Raw genomic sequence first — 17,159 nt, 5'->3', positions numbered from 1 at the left:
CGCTACCACATTCTACGTATATAATTATATATACGCACAAGCTTTTGCAACCAAGACATAAATTGCTTAGTTCGATAACTTGCATGTTGAAAAAAATAGATAGTGGAGTTTAGTTTTATAGGAGTATAATACCGATGTGTCAAGCTCACAACTTTCAAATGCCATATAGTCTACTTCTTCAATAGTACGTTAGGAGCTTGGATTAATTTCCACCTTCACGATCCTTTTCTTGATTTTAGCCAGGGACCATGCTATCTGAAAAACCCCAAAGTCTAGGTGGTTGATACGACATATGTGTACGGAGACCATCGTATATTGCCTAAAAAATCCAAATAAAATCAAATGTGGATATAGCATATATAGCTATATAGATACAAAATAGCATGTGACGTCGATAAATTAACCGTACTAATAAGATGACACCTTACATGATACATACATATATCTATAAGAAAATGACGTTAGTTGAATTATAAACAAATCTATAAGAAAAAAAAAGAGCATCCATATGAAGCACTAAACGAGGCATGTGAGAGCGTCTGTCGTATTAAGAGAAAAATAGCACGCGTTTAGTGGAAATTGAAAAAAAATTCTCTATTTCCAGTAACGGCGGTTCAAAAGCTATTTCTTGTAGTTTTTCGGACGGACGGAATCGCGGCCTCGACCTCGAGTCCTCCAGCCGGCGACGTTTAAAAGATCTGCCGACGTGGATGTCCATGCCGCCGGCACGCCGCGTGCCGACCAGCAGGCAGTTCCCAGTTCAGTTACCACCACCACAGAGAGTCAAACCAGTACCTGGCGAATGGGAGCGCGCGACGTCGCCTCCATCCACCCACCGGCCGGTCAGCTCAGTCCCCTCCCCGCCCCGATCTACCGCCGGCCGTCGCGCTCCTTCGTACGACTGCCTTCCCGCCCATCCATCCCATCCCCTCCCCCTCGATAATAATATCTCCCGCCTCCCGCCCTCCGCCGCACCTCACCTCCCAACCGTCCCCAGCGTGCGTGACGCTGACGGCGGCATCCGGCCGGATCCGCATCCATCCACCCGACAAAACCGCCCGCCGCTAGGCCGCTAAGCTTCCCTTCCACGTCTCCGCAGAGCCCAATCGCCTCCGCCGCTGCGAGTTCAATCGGTGCATGGTCGCAGCAGCAGCAGGTCCTCCATGAAGGTGCTCTGCTCCGCCTGCGAGGCGGCCGAGGCGCGCTTGCTCTGCTGCGCCGACGAGGCCGCCCTCTGCGCGCGCTGCGACCGCGACGTGCACGCCGCCAACCGCCTCGCCGGCAAGCACCACCGCCTCCCGCTCATCCCGCACGCCGACGTCTCCGCGCCCAACTGCGACATATGCCAGGTACGTAGAACCGTACACGTGGTACAAGAAAAAGAGGATATTTTGCTGCCCTGCTCTGTCCACCGGCAATTCTAGCTAGCTGACGGCTACCTCCCGCCGCCGGCGGCTCTCCAGGAGGCCCACGCCTACTTCTTCTGCGTGGAGGACCGCGCGCTGCTCTGCCGGGCCTGCGACGTGGCCGTGCACACGGCTAACGCCTTTGTCTCCGCGCACCGGAGGTTCCTCCTCACCGGCGTCCAGGTCGGCCTCCAGCCCGACGCCGCCGCAGACGCTGACGACCCGAACCCACCCACCGCCGCCGCGGCATCGGATCCCCTCCAAACGCCCCCGCCGCCCGACAGGAAGGCTGCAGCGGCCGGCGGCGGTAGCCCGGCGCCGCTCTACAGCGACGATGACATCGACTGGGCGCCCGGCGCGGACGCCGGCGCCGGCGTCGGCCTGCCGGACTGGGCGCTCGTCCACGAGCAGTTCAGCGCCCCGCCGGTGACCAGGCCCGCGGACCCGGCGCTCGCCAGAACGCCCGCTTCGAAGCGCAGCCCCCGGCGGTCTCTCGCCGCGGCGTTCACCGTCCAGAGTGGCGGTGGCCTTGCGGGGGGCTTGCCGGACTGGCCACTCGATGAGTTCTTTGGCTTCTCCGAGTACAGCGCCGGTCTCGGCTTCGCAGAGAATGGCACGTCCAAGGTCAGTACTCAATATGCCGCAATGGTCACTGAATGTCTGAGGCCTTGTTTAGTTCGTAAAAATTTTCAAGATTTCCCGTCATATCGAATCTTTGGTCGTATGCATGGAGTATTAAATAAAGATAATAATAAAAACTAATTACACAGTTTACCTGAAATTTATGAGATGAATCTTTTGAGCCTAGTTACTCCGTGATTGGACAATGTTTGTCAAATAAAAACGAAAGTGCTACAGTAGCCAAAAAACCAAAATTTTGCCAACTAAACAAGGCCTGAATGAAAGGATACTGGCTAATTTGTTTCAAATTTATCTGCATAGTTTACTTGCCAAGTAATTTCCACAGCAAATTCAGTATCTTTCAGCATAATCGTGATGTAAGCTTGCTGAAATTTAGGCAACTGCCAGCCACATACATGTTTCTGATCACATACAGAGCAAGTTCTGTTCACGGCCAAATTCTGAACATCTGACAATGCTAATCCTCCAACCTGACAGTGCTCCGTCTTCCATTGGCAGGCTGACAGCGGGAAGCTGGGGAGCACCGACGGCTCCCCGGCCGGCCGGTCGTCGTCCGACGCGTCCCAAGACTTCTTCGGACAGGTGCCAGAGTTCCACCAGTGGTCCGTGCCGGAGCTCCCTTCCCCGCCCACGGCCTCGGGGCTTCACTGGCAGGGCGGCCCGCGCCACGGCGCGACGACCACCACCGACACCAACACGGCCGCCGTGTCCGTGCCGGACATCTCGTCCCCGGAGAACCCATTCCGCTGCTACGCCGCCACCGCCGCTGGGCAGCCGCCGGCGAAGCGCCGGAGAAGATGTTGACGTGACAAGTAGGGGAGATCGAGTGTGTCTTCTTCCAGTACTGGAGTGGCGTAGGCTTTGCAAAAAAACAAAAACTTTCTGGTGTGTACTTCCATGGTGACGTTGTATCTAGCTCGTAGGCAAAGTGCAGTGCTAGGATGCTACTTGTAGGTAGGAGACGATCGAGGGATCAGGGCAGCTTGGAGAAGACGAAGCAGACAGAGATAACTACTCTACTAGTTGTAATTTCTTGTTGTTGAGCATGATAAGTTAGCTGTAAACTATGTACTGGGGTACGCTTGTTGTGTTAGTTTGGCTCGTGCTGTCAGGAAAATGAAAAAAAAAAAACAAGTAGAAGATGGAAATAAAACGGTGACTTGGGCTACAATCGACTGCACACCAGGCAGCGGGTGCCTCTGCAGCCTACATGGGCCGTGTTTGGGACATTTTGTTGGGCTGTTTCTCAGTGGGCCAAAAGCATAGCTTCTTAGGGCCTTACTTTTTGCAAATTAACCAGGATGGGCTGTTTCTCCGCAGGGAGGAGCTTCTTGGGCTTCTTCTCCTTCCAGGCCCAAGCGTCTCTCAGTCTCTGTCGTTTCTCCGCACGAGAGGCCGCCGCTTCATGACACATCGCCCCTCTCAAGCCGAGATCCCTCTCCCATCACGAGCCTTCCGTTGAAACCTGTTTCCAGTGTGTCTGATATACTCTAAAAAATAATGATATACTCCCATTCTCACTTTCCGACAAGTCAAACATCTCTAACTTTATCCAAATATATAAAAATGATAATATTTTTAATGGACAATTAGTATTATTAGATAAATTAATAAATATATTTTTATAATAAAATTGAGTAAGAGATACAAGTATTACTAATATTTTCTATAAACCTAGTCAAATGTAAAGAAAAGTTTGATCAGAATAACACTATATAACTATTCCTATATTTTTTTTAGAACGGACACTACTACAGAATGAGGCATTAGTCGATGCCCAAAATCGTCAAAAACCTCGGCCTTTTTGCGGACCGGGGTTAAACCTCAGCATTTAATTTTTGATGTGGTCTATTCATTTTATTATAGGCAAAGCTTAATTATAAAGCTAAGCCTCTAATTTTTATTTATATATGCTTAATATGCGTGTAATATAAATATATTATTGTATCAGCAAAAAATATGTATTGAAAAACCTATTATTATTATATAAAAACAATAAACAGAACCGAAGAAGTGAACCCAAAAAAAAGAAATCCTTTAACACCGGTTGGTAAGGTTCCTGCAACCGGTGTTAAAGGGGGGCTTTAGCCCCGGTTCTCGAACCAGGACTAAACCGGAAGGGCAGCACCGGCTCGGGAACCGGGGCAACAGGCCCTTCCCAACCGGTGCTAATGGCCGAACGTGCAGCAGTGGAGGGATCGTGAAGAAACATTGCACCGCATCCTGCTCTTTGGTTTCCGCAACTTACCGCTTGTCTCCCCTGCTGTTTTGAAACATGGGACGCCTAAGGCCAGTCTCAATGCATAGTTTCATGACACAGTTACCAAGATTATAAACTAAGTAACCGAGCCACAGGAGTTTCATGCGGATGAAACTCCTCTCTTATCTGATGAAACTCTTTCATTTAATGACCCTGCCAAGTCAGCAATTTTGCTTATGTGGCACTCTATTTAATGTGCATGACACTCTCATGAAACATGCATTGAGACTGGTCTAATCACACCATGGGAGGGGAGATGTTGCGGGATGATGAGTATCACGACAAGCTATCTTTTGCCACGATTAGATGCCAAGTCTTGCGATGGGCTACAGAGAGAAGAGCACACATGCAACTGGCTATCCGAGTGTGCCTATCATGTGTGGCTCCTGAATTCTCTGCTGAGATGGGTGCCAACTTGGTGGAAAGTAAGAGAAACAGTACTTTCTCTGTATAGGATTTTAAAAAAATGGCTATCAAAGTGACCTAGCTGATTCGACGAGGTGTTGGTGACATTGTCAATGATGGTGACGTGGCCGACAATAGTTTGATCTAGCAATGGAGCCCGACAAATGTGTCCAAATGACCATCAAGGATCTTTAATGATGCCCAGTGTTGTAGCAGGAGGTCGAGTGCCACAGCGCGAGAGGAAACCTCTAGTCACATTTCAATACGAGAGGTGCCGTTGGGACTTTCACATATTCGAAAAGAGATAAGTAAAACTTAACATACAACAATAGCATCCTACACACATGATCATAAATATGGGACTTTCAAAACATAAAACGGACGCACACATCCATATATTGGCAGAGATCATTTGCTAGATCTAGAGATAGAGATCATGTGGCCTCTATGAAGCCACGCATCGTTAATGAAGACCAGTAACTTTACCACAACTTTGACATTACAAAAAAATGCGGACAACAATCTGCATCTTAGGGTGTCCCCAACAATCTATATACGAGCTAGCTGACGTTGAATTCTCGCTAACGTAGAAGAGAAAGAGGGCTAAAAAAGTTGACACTAGCGATGAGCTAGTTCCTCGCTAGGCATTTTGGCCTGGTTTAGATACACCCAAAATTTTACAAGATTCCCCGTCACATCGAATCTTACGGCACATGTATGAAGTATTAAATATAGACAAAAAAATAACTAATTGTACAGTTTACTTGTAAATAACGAGATGAATCTTTTAAGCCTAGTTACTCCATAATTAGACAATGTTTGTCAAATAAAAATAAAAATGCTACGGTGTCAAAATCCTAAAACTTTTTGTATCTAAACAAGGCCTTTGTTTGCCCTGAGGGCATCTGACACACCGCACGAGGTCCTACTCTCTCTACGCGGCTCTCTCTCCACTCCTCACCTTATGTTAGGATGCTACGTACTAAAGAAAAATCTAAAAATAGTACTCATATTTGTTTGGATAGTACGGTGTGCTCTACATATAACGGTTGGGTAGATGAATTGCTGTGCTAGTTCTTGAGACGACGGAGGGAGTATATTGTTGAGGACGCCCTTATGCTCAGAAAAGGTATTCTCGAGAGTTCTTCAAAGCCTTTGCTGGATCCTCGGAGATTGTATTATTAATTGCGCGCATGCACGTTGTGGCATGCATGCGTCGAGTTCAAGGAGCAACAACGACATGCTTAGATGGGAAGTTTTCTAGCGTGAGGTCGGACTAAAGTTTTCCGGACGGGCCAGGCCTGATGGGCACGAACGGGCACAACCCTAAAAAGCACGGCCCGAGAACGACACGGCCCGGTGTTCTTCGAGCCCGTGCCTAGCAAGGCCTGGTGCCGTGCTCATTCCTCGTAGTGCCGTGCCTGGGCTCCAACCTTAGTATGGTGGCACTAACAGGCACGACACGACTATGCACAGTGGCCCATTGTGCTCATGCCTGGCCGTGCCGTGCCTGATCGTACCCGTGCCAGTGTCGTGCCGGGCGGCCCATTTGGCAACGGACATCAACGAGGACAATTGCGTCTCCGGAGCCCCGTCGTGGTTACGACGGCAAAGTGCAGCTAGTAGGCTAGCAGAGCCTGTAGACACCGAAGGACCTGCTGCTGTGATGCTCTACCCAGTATACGTTTGGACATGCATGGAGCCAGCAGTGGGGCTAGGGGGGCTCTAGCCCCCTACCACTGGTGGGTCAGTGGAGTTCTTAGTGCTTTTTTATGTATAAGGTAGGATGGGCTAATACCTTTATTTTTTATGATATATTTTATAAATTTCATTCTTGATTGATGTTTTTAATATAAAACTACTTCAAACCATTATTATTTTTTGTTTTGAGAAGTTATAATAGATAGCTAAGTCAATGTAGTACTTTTATTCAGCCCCTCTTAATTTTTTTTCTAGCATCATCCCTGCCATTGGATGGATGGAGCCCCTGATCGAGTTCCTGGTCCGGGCACCTGCTCCAAGCATAGTTCGTCGGAAACCATTGCCTCTGACTTCATAAAATCAAAACATGCACATACGTTGCTGATTGAGATCGTCCCTAGATAGTTGTGATGCTTTCTGCATCATTATTGTTTGTTTATTTACTTTTGTCGTGCTCACTCCATCCCAAAATAAGTGTGTCCTAGATATTTAATAAAACAGTTTAAGAGAGAATACTACTACTACATATATAAAAGACGCTCACCTGCATGTAGTAGTGACGTTCACCTGCATGATTAAAAGGAGAATTGCTTGATAAATACTGTACTAACAGATGACAATAATGTGCCTTCCAAATCCATCTGTCTATTTACTGCAAAGTTGTTCCTATGTCCCCAAATTATTTGGATTCACTACTACATAAAACATTTACGAGGCAGATGTTTTTTTTTTATTTTTGGAGGCAGGCAAGGTCAACCGCCTCCAATGAAAGGTCACGGTTCAAGACGGAATAACGGAGGCGGTTGCCTTTGCCCGCCTTGGTTAATCTATTTATGGAGGCAGGTACCTTAGAAACACCCGCCTCAATAAAATCGATCAACAAATACAAAAAAAATCCATGAGCCCATTGGCTAGCCCATCTAGGATTGCAGCGCTGCCGCCGGACCGGCCGATCCACCACAGGATCCCCCACCAGGAGGAGCGCCACCACAGGATCCGGCTGATCCACCACCAGATCCGCCTTGTGGAGGAGCGCCACCGCCAGATCGGGCTGCTGCACCACCAGATGTGCCACTAGGAGGAACACCGCCGGTGGATCGGGCCGTTGTACCACTGAATCAGCCACTAGAAGGAGCGCCTCCGCCGGATTTGGACGCGTGGGGGAGGAAGGCACCGCCTAAGCCTGTTGCAATGCTGCGTGGGTGAGGAGGTTGCCGCCATGCCCGTTGTGTCGTTGACAAGGAAAGAAGGAGGGGAGGCAGTGGCGCCCCAACTGGATCCGCCTGGGTGCACCCCAACCGGATGCACCGCTTGTGCGATGATGGACGAGGCAGTAGGGGCATGCAGCCACCGCCGCCCCATAAGGCCATAATCCATGGGCCACTACCGTTGGTGGGGCTTGCCCCGTGCGCCATCGAGAGAGGAGAGGCACAAGCCATTGAAGGAGGAGAGGGAAGGCTAGAGTGGAGAGGGAGCTCGCCATGCCTGCCTGCTGCCTGTCAGCGTTGCAATCTAAAGGAGAGGGGAGGGAGGCGTGAGCACCGCTCGGTGGAGAGGAGAGGGGGCGCAAGGAAGAGGAGTGGAAGGGGCGGGCGACATGAGGAAGAGGAGGGCGCTACTCGAGATGAAACAGAGTCGCTCGGGTGCGGGTGGATGAAGGGGTATATATATATATATATATATATATATATATATATATATATATATATATATATATATATATATATATATATATATATATATATATATATATATATATGTGTGTGTGTGTGTGTGTGTGTGTGTGAGAGAGAGAGAGAGAGAGAGAGAGACCGTGGGTCGCTGCCTGCTTCTCCTTTGGTATGTTTTTGTGTCCATGATAAGTGGACCCCGAGTGGCCACCAGCCTTGCTTCCGAATTGTTGACGTGGAGTAGCACGTGAATCGTCCTAGCGGAGCATCCACGGATACAGTTATTTTATAATGACTGGCTCTATTAGTGGATTATTCCTTTCCACACGACGTCTCTTCCACATTTCTCTTCGTTTCGCGCTCGCATGTGTGCAATGGAGATGCCTAAGTGAGCAACAAGTCTAAAATTCTCCAACAGATTGTTGTTTGTCCAAGCATGTAGCCATTCACAACATGCGTGACCTTGAAGATTTGAGGAGCTGCGGCAGTAGCCATAGCAGCAGGTTACATGTGAGTGTGACTCCTGCAGCAGGTGGCAAAAGAGCAGCGAGATAGCTACTGCAGCACCAGGATGATTAGCAAAGTTCATGGTGAAGTTGGGTTTGGCATCCGGCGCCATGCGACTGGACTCAGCGGCTTTCGAGAAGTTTGACTCAATCTTTGGTGGACCTTCAAGGTGTTGTTTCAGTTGATGCCTTTGTCTTGGAGGTATAGGAGGTAGAGATTGAGGAGCGCTTAGGTGTCTAGCTGACCCCATTGCACTCTCAATGTTGTGTTTTGTGCCGTGTAATATCATCTTAATGTTCCTCTCGGATCCCTATTGTTCAGTAACTCTCATTACCAGTAGTAGGTTTATAACTTATTAACTCTATTTTCTCTTAATGAAAAACGTGCTAAGGCATGGTCATGAAAAATGATTAGCAAAGTGGTTAGCTTCACACACAGCAAGATAGCGAAGGGTTATGGGAAAATGTTCCCTTTGCTTTAGAGCTCATTTTCAGGTTGCTCCAGGAGTACAACTTTGTATATAGGCCTTTCCTCTAGAAAGTTCTTTGCCACTTCATTCCAATCCCAACAATGAGAGAAAGCCTTTCCGACCGAATGTGATTCCTATGCTTTTCCTCTGATCCGAGCTCACCCGAACATATGTACTCTTATGTCTTGTTGTATCCTTACACTTTTGTTTCCTTCTATCTATATACTATACACATATCTAAAGATACAAAAAAAAACGCTGCCAAAAGAATGATTATATTCTCAGAACTTCTAGTTAATTAAGCATTTATTATTTTGCAGCCAGACCCTAATATAATGTGAAGCCGACGGCGCATATATATATGCAAACAATTTCCTGCGGCCTTTAATAATTTTCCAATAGCGCAGCGGACAGCAGATCGATCGACTGACCAGTCTGATACCTAATAAACCTTTTGTCTCCGGCAAGCTCATCTCATACAAAGTTGGAAGCAAATTCTTCCTGAAAGAGCAAACGTTGGGATGACAAAATATCATTGATTATTAGTGTCACATTACTGATATATTCAATAATAAGAAAACTAAAATATTCACTTGTCTAGCAGCCTGTGCAGTACAATATTGTCCTTCATTTCCTTGTCTCCCCTGATTCCCTTTATATCCTCAGTACATTCATTCAGCTCAGGATTCTGTTCCTTTGTTCGGCTTTAGCCATGCTGAAACCTTAGAATGGTGCACTTTTAAAATGACGACAATTTGTCACCTCAATATATTTGTCATGGCAGTGGGATGCAACCATGTAATTGTAACTATATAACGCCGACATTATATATATGACCAGCATATATACTCTATTTTTTTTACCTACATTATTTATCAAACCACTATATTTGCCTCTCTCTCCTTTTTCCATTTCTGCATTCATTATTTGACCAGCATATACTCTCTATTTTGTATACCCCACGTGAATGAGATTCCACATCTGGCCAATAATGTAACCTGAATAGTTGGATGGCCTGTCTTTTCAGGGTGTAGGTCGGCAATATCTGCTTTCATGTATAAAAATGCCATGAACTTTGCATGTAGTAACCGGCGCATGCATGACTCTGAATTTACTAAAACTAATTAAAGATTAAACTTTCTGTACACATCAAAGAGGGGAATATATTTCAAAATTATCCAAACTAAAAAGTAGCTTGCGAAAGAGTGCCCTAGCTTCCAAGAAAATTTACTCTCAAAATAAAGTTTTTATTCTACTAGTTTTGTCCTAAATCAAACCATCTTGTTTATCCAAGTTTAACATCAACATTTATAGACATATTCTCTCCATCCCAAATGAAATCAACTTATAGAGTCGTTCTAAGTCGAACTATTTTAACTTCGGCCATATTTATAAAGAAGAGCACCACTATTATTATTATATTCAAGACACCAAATCAGTGTCACTAAATACATTATGAAATATATTTTTATATTATACTTATTGGATGTCATAGAAGTTGTCATCTTTTTCTATAAAGTTGGTCAAATTTTTAAAATAGTTAATTTGATTTTGGTGATTCTAGAAACTGATTTATTTTGGTTCAGATAGAAATACAATGAAAAATATTATATCTTTATAATTAATCCAATGATGCTTAGAAATTGATTTATTTTAATAAACTTTACTCCATCTGATGATTATTATGCATCATAAAGTAATAGTATTTTTTATTATATAGTTGATTAAATTTTCAAAAATGACTTTTCAAAAAGCAAGATGTGCAGTTCTTTCAGTAAGGAGGTAGTTGTTGACATAGGACAAAACTAAAGTGTGTTTTTTTTTAACAGAGCGCATGAACCTTGGCCTTGGCTTTTTTAGGCTCGTCCTGTACAACCGATGCCGAGGTTGTGTGGCGAGCAAAGGCGATTCCGGCTGGGATCCTTGTGATCTTTCCCGGACACTGCCACGCCCATTCCTTTGTTATCTGGGCGCAAGTTGCTTGGCGGCCGCAGATTCATCGTGCTAACCATTATCGAACGCCACGAATTCTGAGAGCACAAAACAAAAGTGGATTCGAAGGTAGCCGGGACCTCTAAAAGGTCAGCACCTTTGTACTTGTTCGTTGTATGTAACATATGCATGGCTTTAATCAAAAGTGCAGAAATTCTTTCGTGACACCGCCCGTACAAGTGTTAGCTCGCTCGGCACATATATAAACATGTGATGATATGATCGATGCACCATGCATGTCAATGGATGCCATGAAAAATGCACCATATCTTGTGTTTTTGGTTTGTTCTAAGTCAACCGTAAAAAAAACGTGCACAGAAGTATATTATGTGAAAATGACATAAAAGTTGAAAAATGAAAATTCATCCAAAAACATTATTATATATGTGACGTTATAAAAAATGGAAATTGGAACAACCAAAGTTCATTTCAAGACACACTTATGGCCGCTGTATGTACAGTTGAGATTCAAACTCATTTTTCAAAAAAATAGAAAATCATAGGAAAATATTAAATTTTGGGCCGGGGTGCATAACACTAGATGATTCTGCCTTTTCTAGCTAGCCCTGACGTCTCTAGCACTGTATCCTGGACACTCGGTTGTCATCATAACAGTGTATGATGAATTGATGACCACATGATGAGGGGCTTTCAACGAGATGCACATAGGTAGCTGCCTAGCTGGTATATCCTGAGCAATTGTGGCACATCAAGGACACGGGAGCAAAGCTGCCGCTTGTCTCGTGTTTAAGTGTGGCTTGGACCCTGTTTGGATCTCTATAGATAGTAGTTATTTGCTAGTAATAATTATCTCTTTTGAATCCAAACAGGTATAGTAATAGACTAGCTAATTATTAGCTTGACCTTTACATAACAACTATCTCATTAGTTGAACCAAATCAGATGATGAGTTATTAGCAAGATAACATTATCAAATAGTCAATCCAAACAGAAATGCACGAGGGATAACATGTGCCGTTTTGGAGGGATTTTTTCTGCTTCATCATTGCTCTCTCCCTGCCCCAAGGTAACTGATAATTTAGTTGTTTAAAGTCGAATAATTTATAGAAAAATACATCAAGATTCATGACACCAAATATGAATAATATGATAAAAAATATAATATATAAATCTAATAATACTTATTTGGTATTGTAAATATTAGTAGTGTTTTATAAACTTAAACATTCAAAGTTGCAATGGTTGTTGTCAAAAAAAAAAGTTGCAATGGTTTAACTTAGGACAAACTAAGAACATCATCAGTTATTTCCAAACATGCCCTAGAGTTGGCCCATCATGAATCTAGTGCATGCCTATATATATGACAAGTGGTCCCAGTTATAACATAATACTATATATTCTCCAACGGAAAATTATAAGTGTACCACAAGACTTCCACACCATCTACTCAAAGGCAACACTTTAATAATATCTACAAAGTTGCCATTCATATTATTGAAAGAGTTATATATATTCTATGAAGGTATTTGTCATAATGAATCTAGTAGTAATAATATATATATATATATAATAAGCTGTTATTTTATATTGTCGAAAGATATATTTTATAAAGGTATTTTTTATAATAAAACTAGTAATACCAATCATATGTTAAATATTCTTAGACGAAGGTAAAAACAATGCTCTACTTATTAGGACAAATCTAGCCGGATGGACTTTGACGAAGCAAATTTGAAGTTTTATACAAGAGAGCCTAGGCATGCATCTAGCCTTTTGGACAAAAGCAAATAGCTTGATTATTGGCTTTCAGAAATATTCTTCATGTCTCCATCAAAAGCGCCTGCGGCGAAGATAACCCCTACGCACGCACAGATGTGAGGTCACCTGAGAGGGCTGGCCACCACATATGGACGACGAGAAAAGGCTTCGATCTATGCTTTATTACATATATATATAACGCGACAAGATAGAAGGTTGGACCATATAGGCTTGCTAGGTAGCTTCCAAACGACAAACTGCTTACGCTACAAAAGCTCTCGATGTCGACGACGTCAAGGGACAGCCTGGTGCTGGGGCGGGTGGTCGGCGACGTGGTGGACCAGTTCTCCGCGACGGCGGCGCTCCGGGTCTCCTATAACGGCCGGCGCGTCATCAACGGCTCCGACCTCCGGCCGTCGGCGGTGGCAGCAAGGCCTCGCATCGAGATCGGGGGCACCGATTTCAGGCAGTCCTACACGCTTGTAAAGTGTTCCTCCCATGCATCTCTTTTGGCTTATATTAGTTCTAATTAATTAAAAACAGCCTTGCTTGCGCATGTCCCTGTTAAGCTAATTAACTGATTATTCATGATGCGTTCATACACATATGCCGTCCGCGTGGCTTTTGGATCATCGAATCAAAAGGTTATGGTGGATCCTGACGCTCCCAACCCGAGCAATCCGACGTTGAGGGAGTATTTGCATTGGTACCATATGTATATATAATTAATCCTCACACCTACTTCATCTGTTCCAAAATAACTGCACATCTTAAGAAATGAGTCAAAATACTATTTTAAATTTAACTAGATTTAAAGTTGAACTTCGAAAATTAAGATGTGCAGCTATTGTGGGGGCAGAGGGAGTATGTATATATTATTTATGTTCTAAAATCCGTGCATAGTTATATTTGGATTTCATTGATCACCTATCATTGTGCAGGTTGGTGACAGATATTCCTGGGACAACTGATATTGAATATGGTGAGTATACCATTGTGATCCACTTTTGAGTGAGGAAGTAAGAGAGCTCAAATCAAAATCAGTACATCATAAAACTAGACAATATGCCTTTTTATTGTGACTTCAACTAGACAATATTCTATGTGCCAATATAATTCAAATGGAAGAATTCTAGCCCATCGGTGACGCGGTGCTCACCATCGCCGAACCAAAAGTCGCACCGGTGATCCACAGGGTCAAAGGTTGAGGTAGCGGTGACCAATAGATCATCACCGCTAGATCATATAGACTCCGATTGAGCCGGCAATTATGAAGTCTTCATCATCCATCGAATCATATAACAAATCCATCGATACTGGCATAGTGCCCTCATTACCGCCGGATGAAACACGGGGGCAATTGTGATAAAGTATTATCACCATAGGTTTTCATCGGTGTTGATAAACCCTGGTTATCACCACCCCTTTCATCACCAATGATGATGAAAACTGGTGGCAAGGTGGAGGGAGGGGGTTATAGCTGTCAGTGATGAGGTTTGCGCAATAGTAGAGCATCAGAGAGCGTCGAATAATAAAATTATGTCATGGCCGTTTCTTTTTGGTCCTAGACTATATAGACTCTAGATTTTAAGTGTGGCACCTTCTTAGAAATTAAACCTATAGCTAGAGTGGTTACTATGTTTTTGTTGATATGTTATGAGTGAATTGAGGAAGAAAGATACAATTTACAAATGCTTCCTTTTCACATTATACACAAATACGATTTTGTACAAATTAATTAGGATTCAGTATGTATCCTATTATTGTATAATCGCAGCCACTCAAATTATTTCTAGATGGCTTCATGCTTTCATCGACCGTTATTTGTGCACCTTCTACTCTCTGTAAGTAAACCTTTACACAGTTTGTCTTAATTATTTGTAGATAATGAGCTTGTTTAGATATTGGTCAATTGAAACCTAAATCTATAGGAAGGCCCCAAAGCACCTGCCTTATTTCATATTGCATCGGGTCAACGCAAGTATAATTTGGTACTTATGCATGCAGTACGATCATTTCATACAGATACAGACATCGTTGCAGTATAATCTGACTGGTGGCAAGATGTTTGAGTTATTGAGTAGCTTTATTTTTAGTGCATTTCATAACTCAATTTTATATTACATGCATGTAAAAGTATCATACAGAGTACATATCACAAAAATTAGACACCACCATAACATACAGACTGGTAAAAGATGCATACATACACGATTAAATTCATGAATGATGACTTTGCTGATAAGGAAGTTAATTAAATGAACATGTGCACATTGTGAGAATAGCTAATTAATGTCATCTAACCTACCATGCATCGCACATGTTTTTGTAGGAATACTTCCTTAATTGTTTTGAAACCCTGCAGCTGCAGGTTAGTGACGATACCCTCAGCATTTATCATTAGATCCTTGCATCAATTCTAGAACATGTGAAACATGCATAATCAAACACTCTGCAAAGTTATAATACTAAACATTAGTTATATACTTATATGTGATTTCTGTAAATATCATTTTTTATTTGTGGAGAAATTTGTTTAGACTGTTGAGTTCTCAAACTATTTAATAAAATAAACTATTTTAAAAAGATGAAATTTACTTTGTTAAATTAATTATGGCCATCATAGTGTTAGTTCGAAAAACGGATACACCTGGTTCCAAGAATGTACGTTGTCTATCCTATATATATATCTTCCAAAAAAAACTTGGAGCGCTCCAACCCACTATATGGATGCCGCCGCACACAAAAGGAATCGGGACTAAATGTATTTTTAGGCTGCACTTATATTATGACATATATACACAGTTCTCCTTTTACAGTAAATTAATAAATCTATATCTATAATTCTCATTCCAAGTTTTATCTCAACATGTAAAGTATCCACGTCATCTCCTACTAATTATCCACATCGTCTCTCACTAATAGTCATCTGATTCTATTAACTTTTAACCTCTTAATTAGTATAAGCTATATATCCATATCATCTCCACTAAACGCAATTACTATTTTCAATATATAAGAAATATAGAAATCATTCACATATTGCTATTTGTTTCATCCTTTTATCATCTTTTTATTACAATTCAATTTAATTCTATTAGTTTTTCATGGATCCTTTCATTTTCTTGCTCAATTTTGATAAGTATGGATGTAAAAGCACGTAGGTTTAACTTTATATACAGGTAATATTTTTATTTCTAAGAAAATCCCGGTAGTTAAAAGAAAAGGAGAAATCAATGCATGGGTGATTCCGTATGCATGGATCTGCGTTTCCAATAATTGGCTGCATACACGCACGCATGCAGGTCGCGAGGTGATATGCTACGAGAGCCCTCGGCCGCCGGCGGGGATCCACCGCGTGGTGTTCGTGCTCTTCCAGCAGATGGCGCGTGGCTCCGTCGACCAGCCGCCGGTTCTCCGCCACAACTTCTGCACCCGCAACTTCGCCGTCGACCACGGCCTGGGCGCCCCCGTCGCCGCCGCCTTCTTCACCTGCCAGCCCGAGGGTGGCACCGGCGGCCGCCGCCACGACCTCCGCCAGCCACGGAGACCGCCGGCGTCCTAGCTAGCTGCAGAATGGCCGCCAGTACGCGTACATACGTGTGCCACAAACGTACAGGCTACGACGACGACGTACGTATACTCAGCTTACCAGCACGATGATGATACGTACATACATGGCGTATGTGTATTTATGCACGCAAGCGACAAACCCTATAGACGTGCCAAGACTACGAATCTCGTGATATGAGTTTGTGATTGATCATGGTGAATTATATTAGCCCTGCTGTATTTGATGGAGCTGCATGAAATAATACTCTTGCAGTTAGTGCATGCGGGTACTCGTGTATACTTAGTTAACCTGTGATCACGTACCAAGAAATGAAATAAATTAAATGTCGTCCCAGTTTATCAATAGCCTGTTTCTATCCCTAAATAGATTAATAATTCCTAAAGTTGTCTTTAAGTCTGAACTTTTTAAAGCTTTATCAAATTTATATAGACAAGATTTATGAAACCAATCTAAGAACATTATTAGATACACTATAAAATACTTTTATAATATGTTCATTTTGTGTCATAAATATTTGTGTTCTTTTCTATAAATTCAGTTCAATATTAAAAATATTGACTTCAGAAAACCCTCTAAATTGATTTGTTCAGGGATGGATCATGGATATGGAGTAAACAATACATTTTATTATGACCTATTTGGAAAAGCTCTAACTCAAAGATTGCATGCAAGTTGAAATTTTTTAGATAATATATAAATTGGTTTAAATATATGTGTGTGTTTAAATAATAATCTCTAAAATAATGACACAAGGACTCAACTAGCTAGCAGCTCCACTACAATATAAGAATCTTCACAGTAGAACGACCAGTCT

The 17,159-nt window shown here is 43.1% G+C and overlaps 2 protein-coding genes across 7 annotated transcripts; both read left to right on the top strand.

Moving 5' to 3' along the window:
- LOC8084320 (B-box zinc finger protein 22) lies at window positions 763–3,219 on the top strand. 2 transcript variants are annotated; one of them, XM_021455224.1, is made up of 3 exons: window positions 763–1,349; window positions 1,464–2,030; window positions 2,526–3,219. In XM_021455224.1, the coding sequence occupies exons 1-3, from the start codon at window positions 1,164–1,166 to the stop codon at window positions 2,850–2,852; spliced, it is 1,080 nt and encodes a 359-aa protein (XP_021310899.1). In that variant the 5' UTR covers window positions 763–1,163; the 3' UTR covers window positions 2,853–3,219. The 2 variants fall into 2 exon arrangements, with proteins under 2 accessions (XP_021310899.1, XP_002457163.1); XM_002457118.2 differs by having other exon boundaries at window positions 777–1,349; window positions 2,547–3,219.
- Window positions 13,010–16,687, top strand: LOC8080507 (protein FLOWERING LOCUS T). Of its 5 annotated transcripts, XM_021455534.1 has the most exons (6): window positions 13,010–13,253; window positions 13,416–13,477; window positions 13,713–13,753; window positions 14,549–14,615; window positions 15,104–15,142; window positions 16,077–16,687. In XM_021455534.1, exons 1-6 carry the CDS (start codon window positions 13,053–13,055, stop codon window positions 16,432–16,434), a joined length of 768 nt encoding a protein of 255 aa, XP_021311209.1. In that variant the 5' UTR covers window positions 13,010–13,052; the 3' UTR covers window positions 16,435–16,687. The 5 variants fall into 5 exon arrangements, with proteins under 5 accessions (XP_021311209.1, XP_021311210.1, XP_021311212.1 ...); XM_021455535.1 differs by lacking the exon at window positions 15,104–15,142; XM_021455537.1 differs by lacking the exon at window positions 14,549–14,615 and having other exon boundaries at window positions 15,137–15,142; window positions 16,077–16,437.

The sequence above is a fragment of the Sorghum bicolor genome, chromosome 3, assembly GCF_000003195.3.
Source record: "Sorghum bicolor cultivar BTx623 chromosome 3, Sorghum_bicolor_NCBIv3, whole genome shotgun sequence".
Taxonomy (NCBI): Eukaryota; Viridiplantae; Streptophyta; class Magnoliopsida; order Poales; family Poaceae; genus Sorghum; species Sorghum bicolor.
This window is presented reverse-complemented; position numbering and strand designations above follow the sequence as displayed.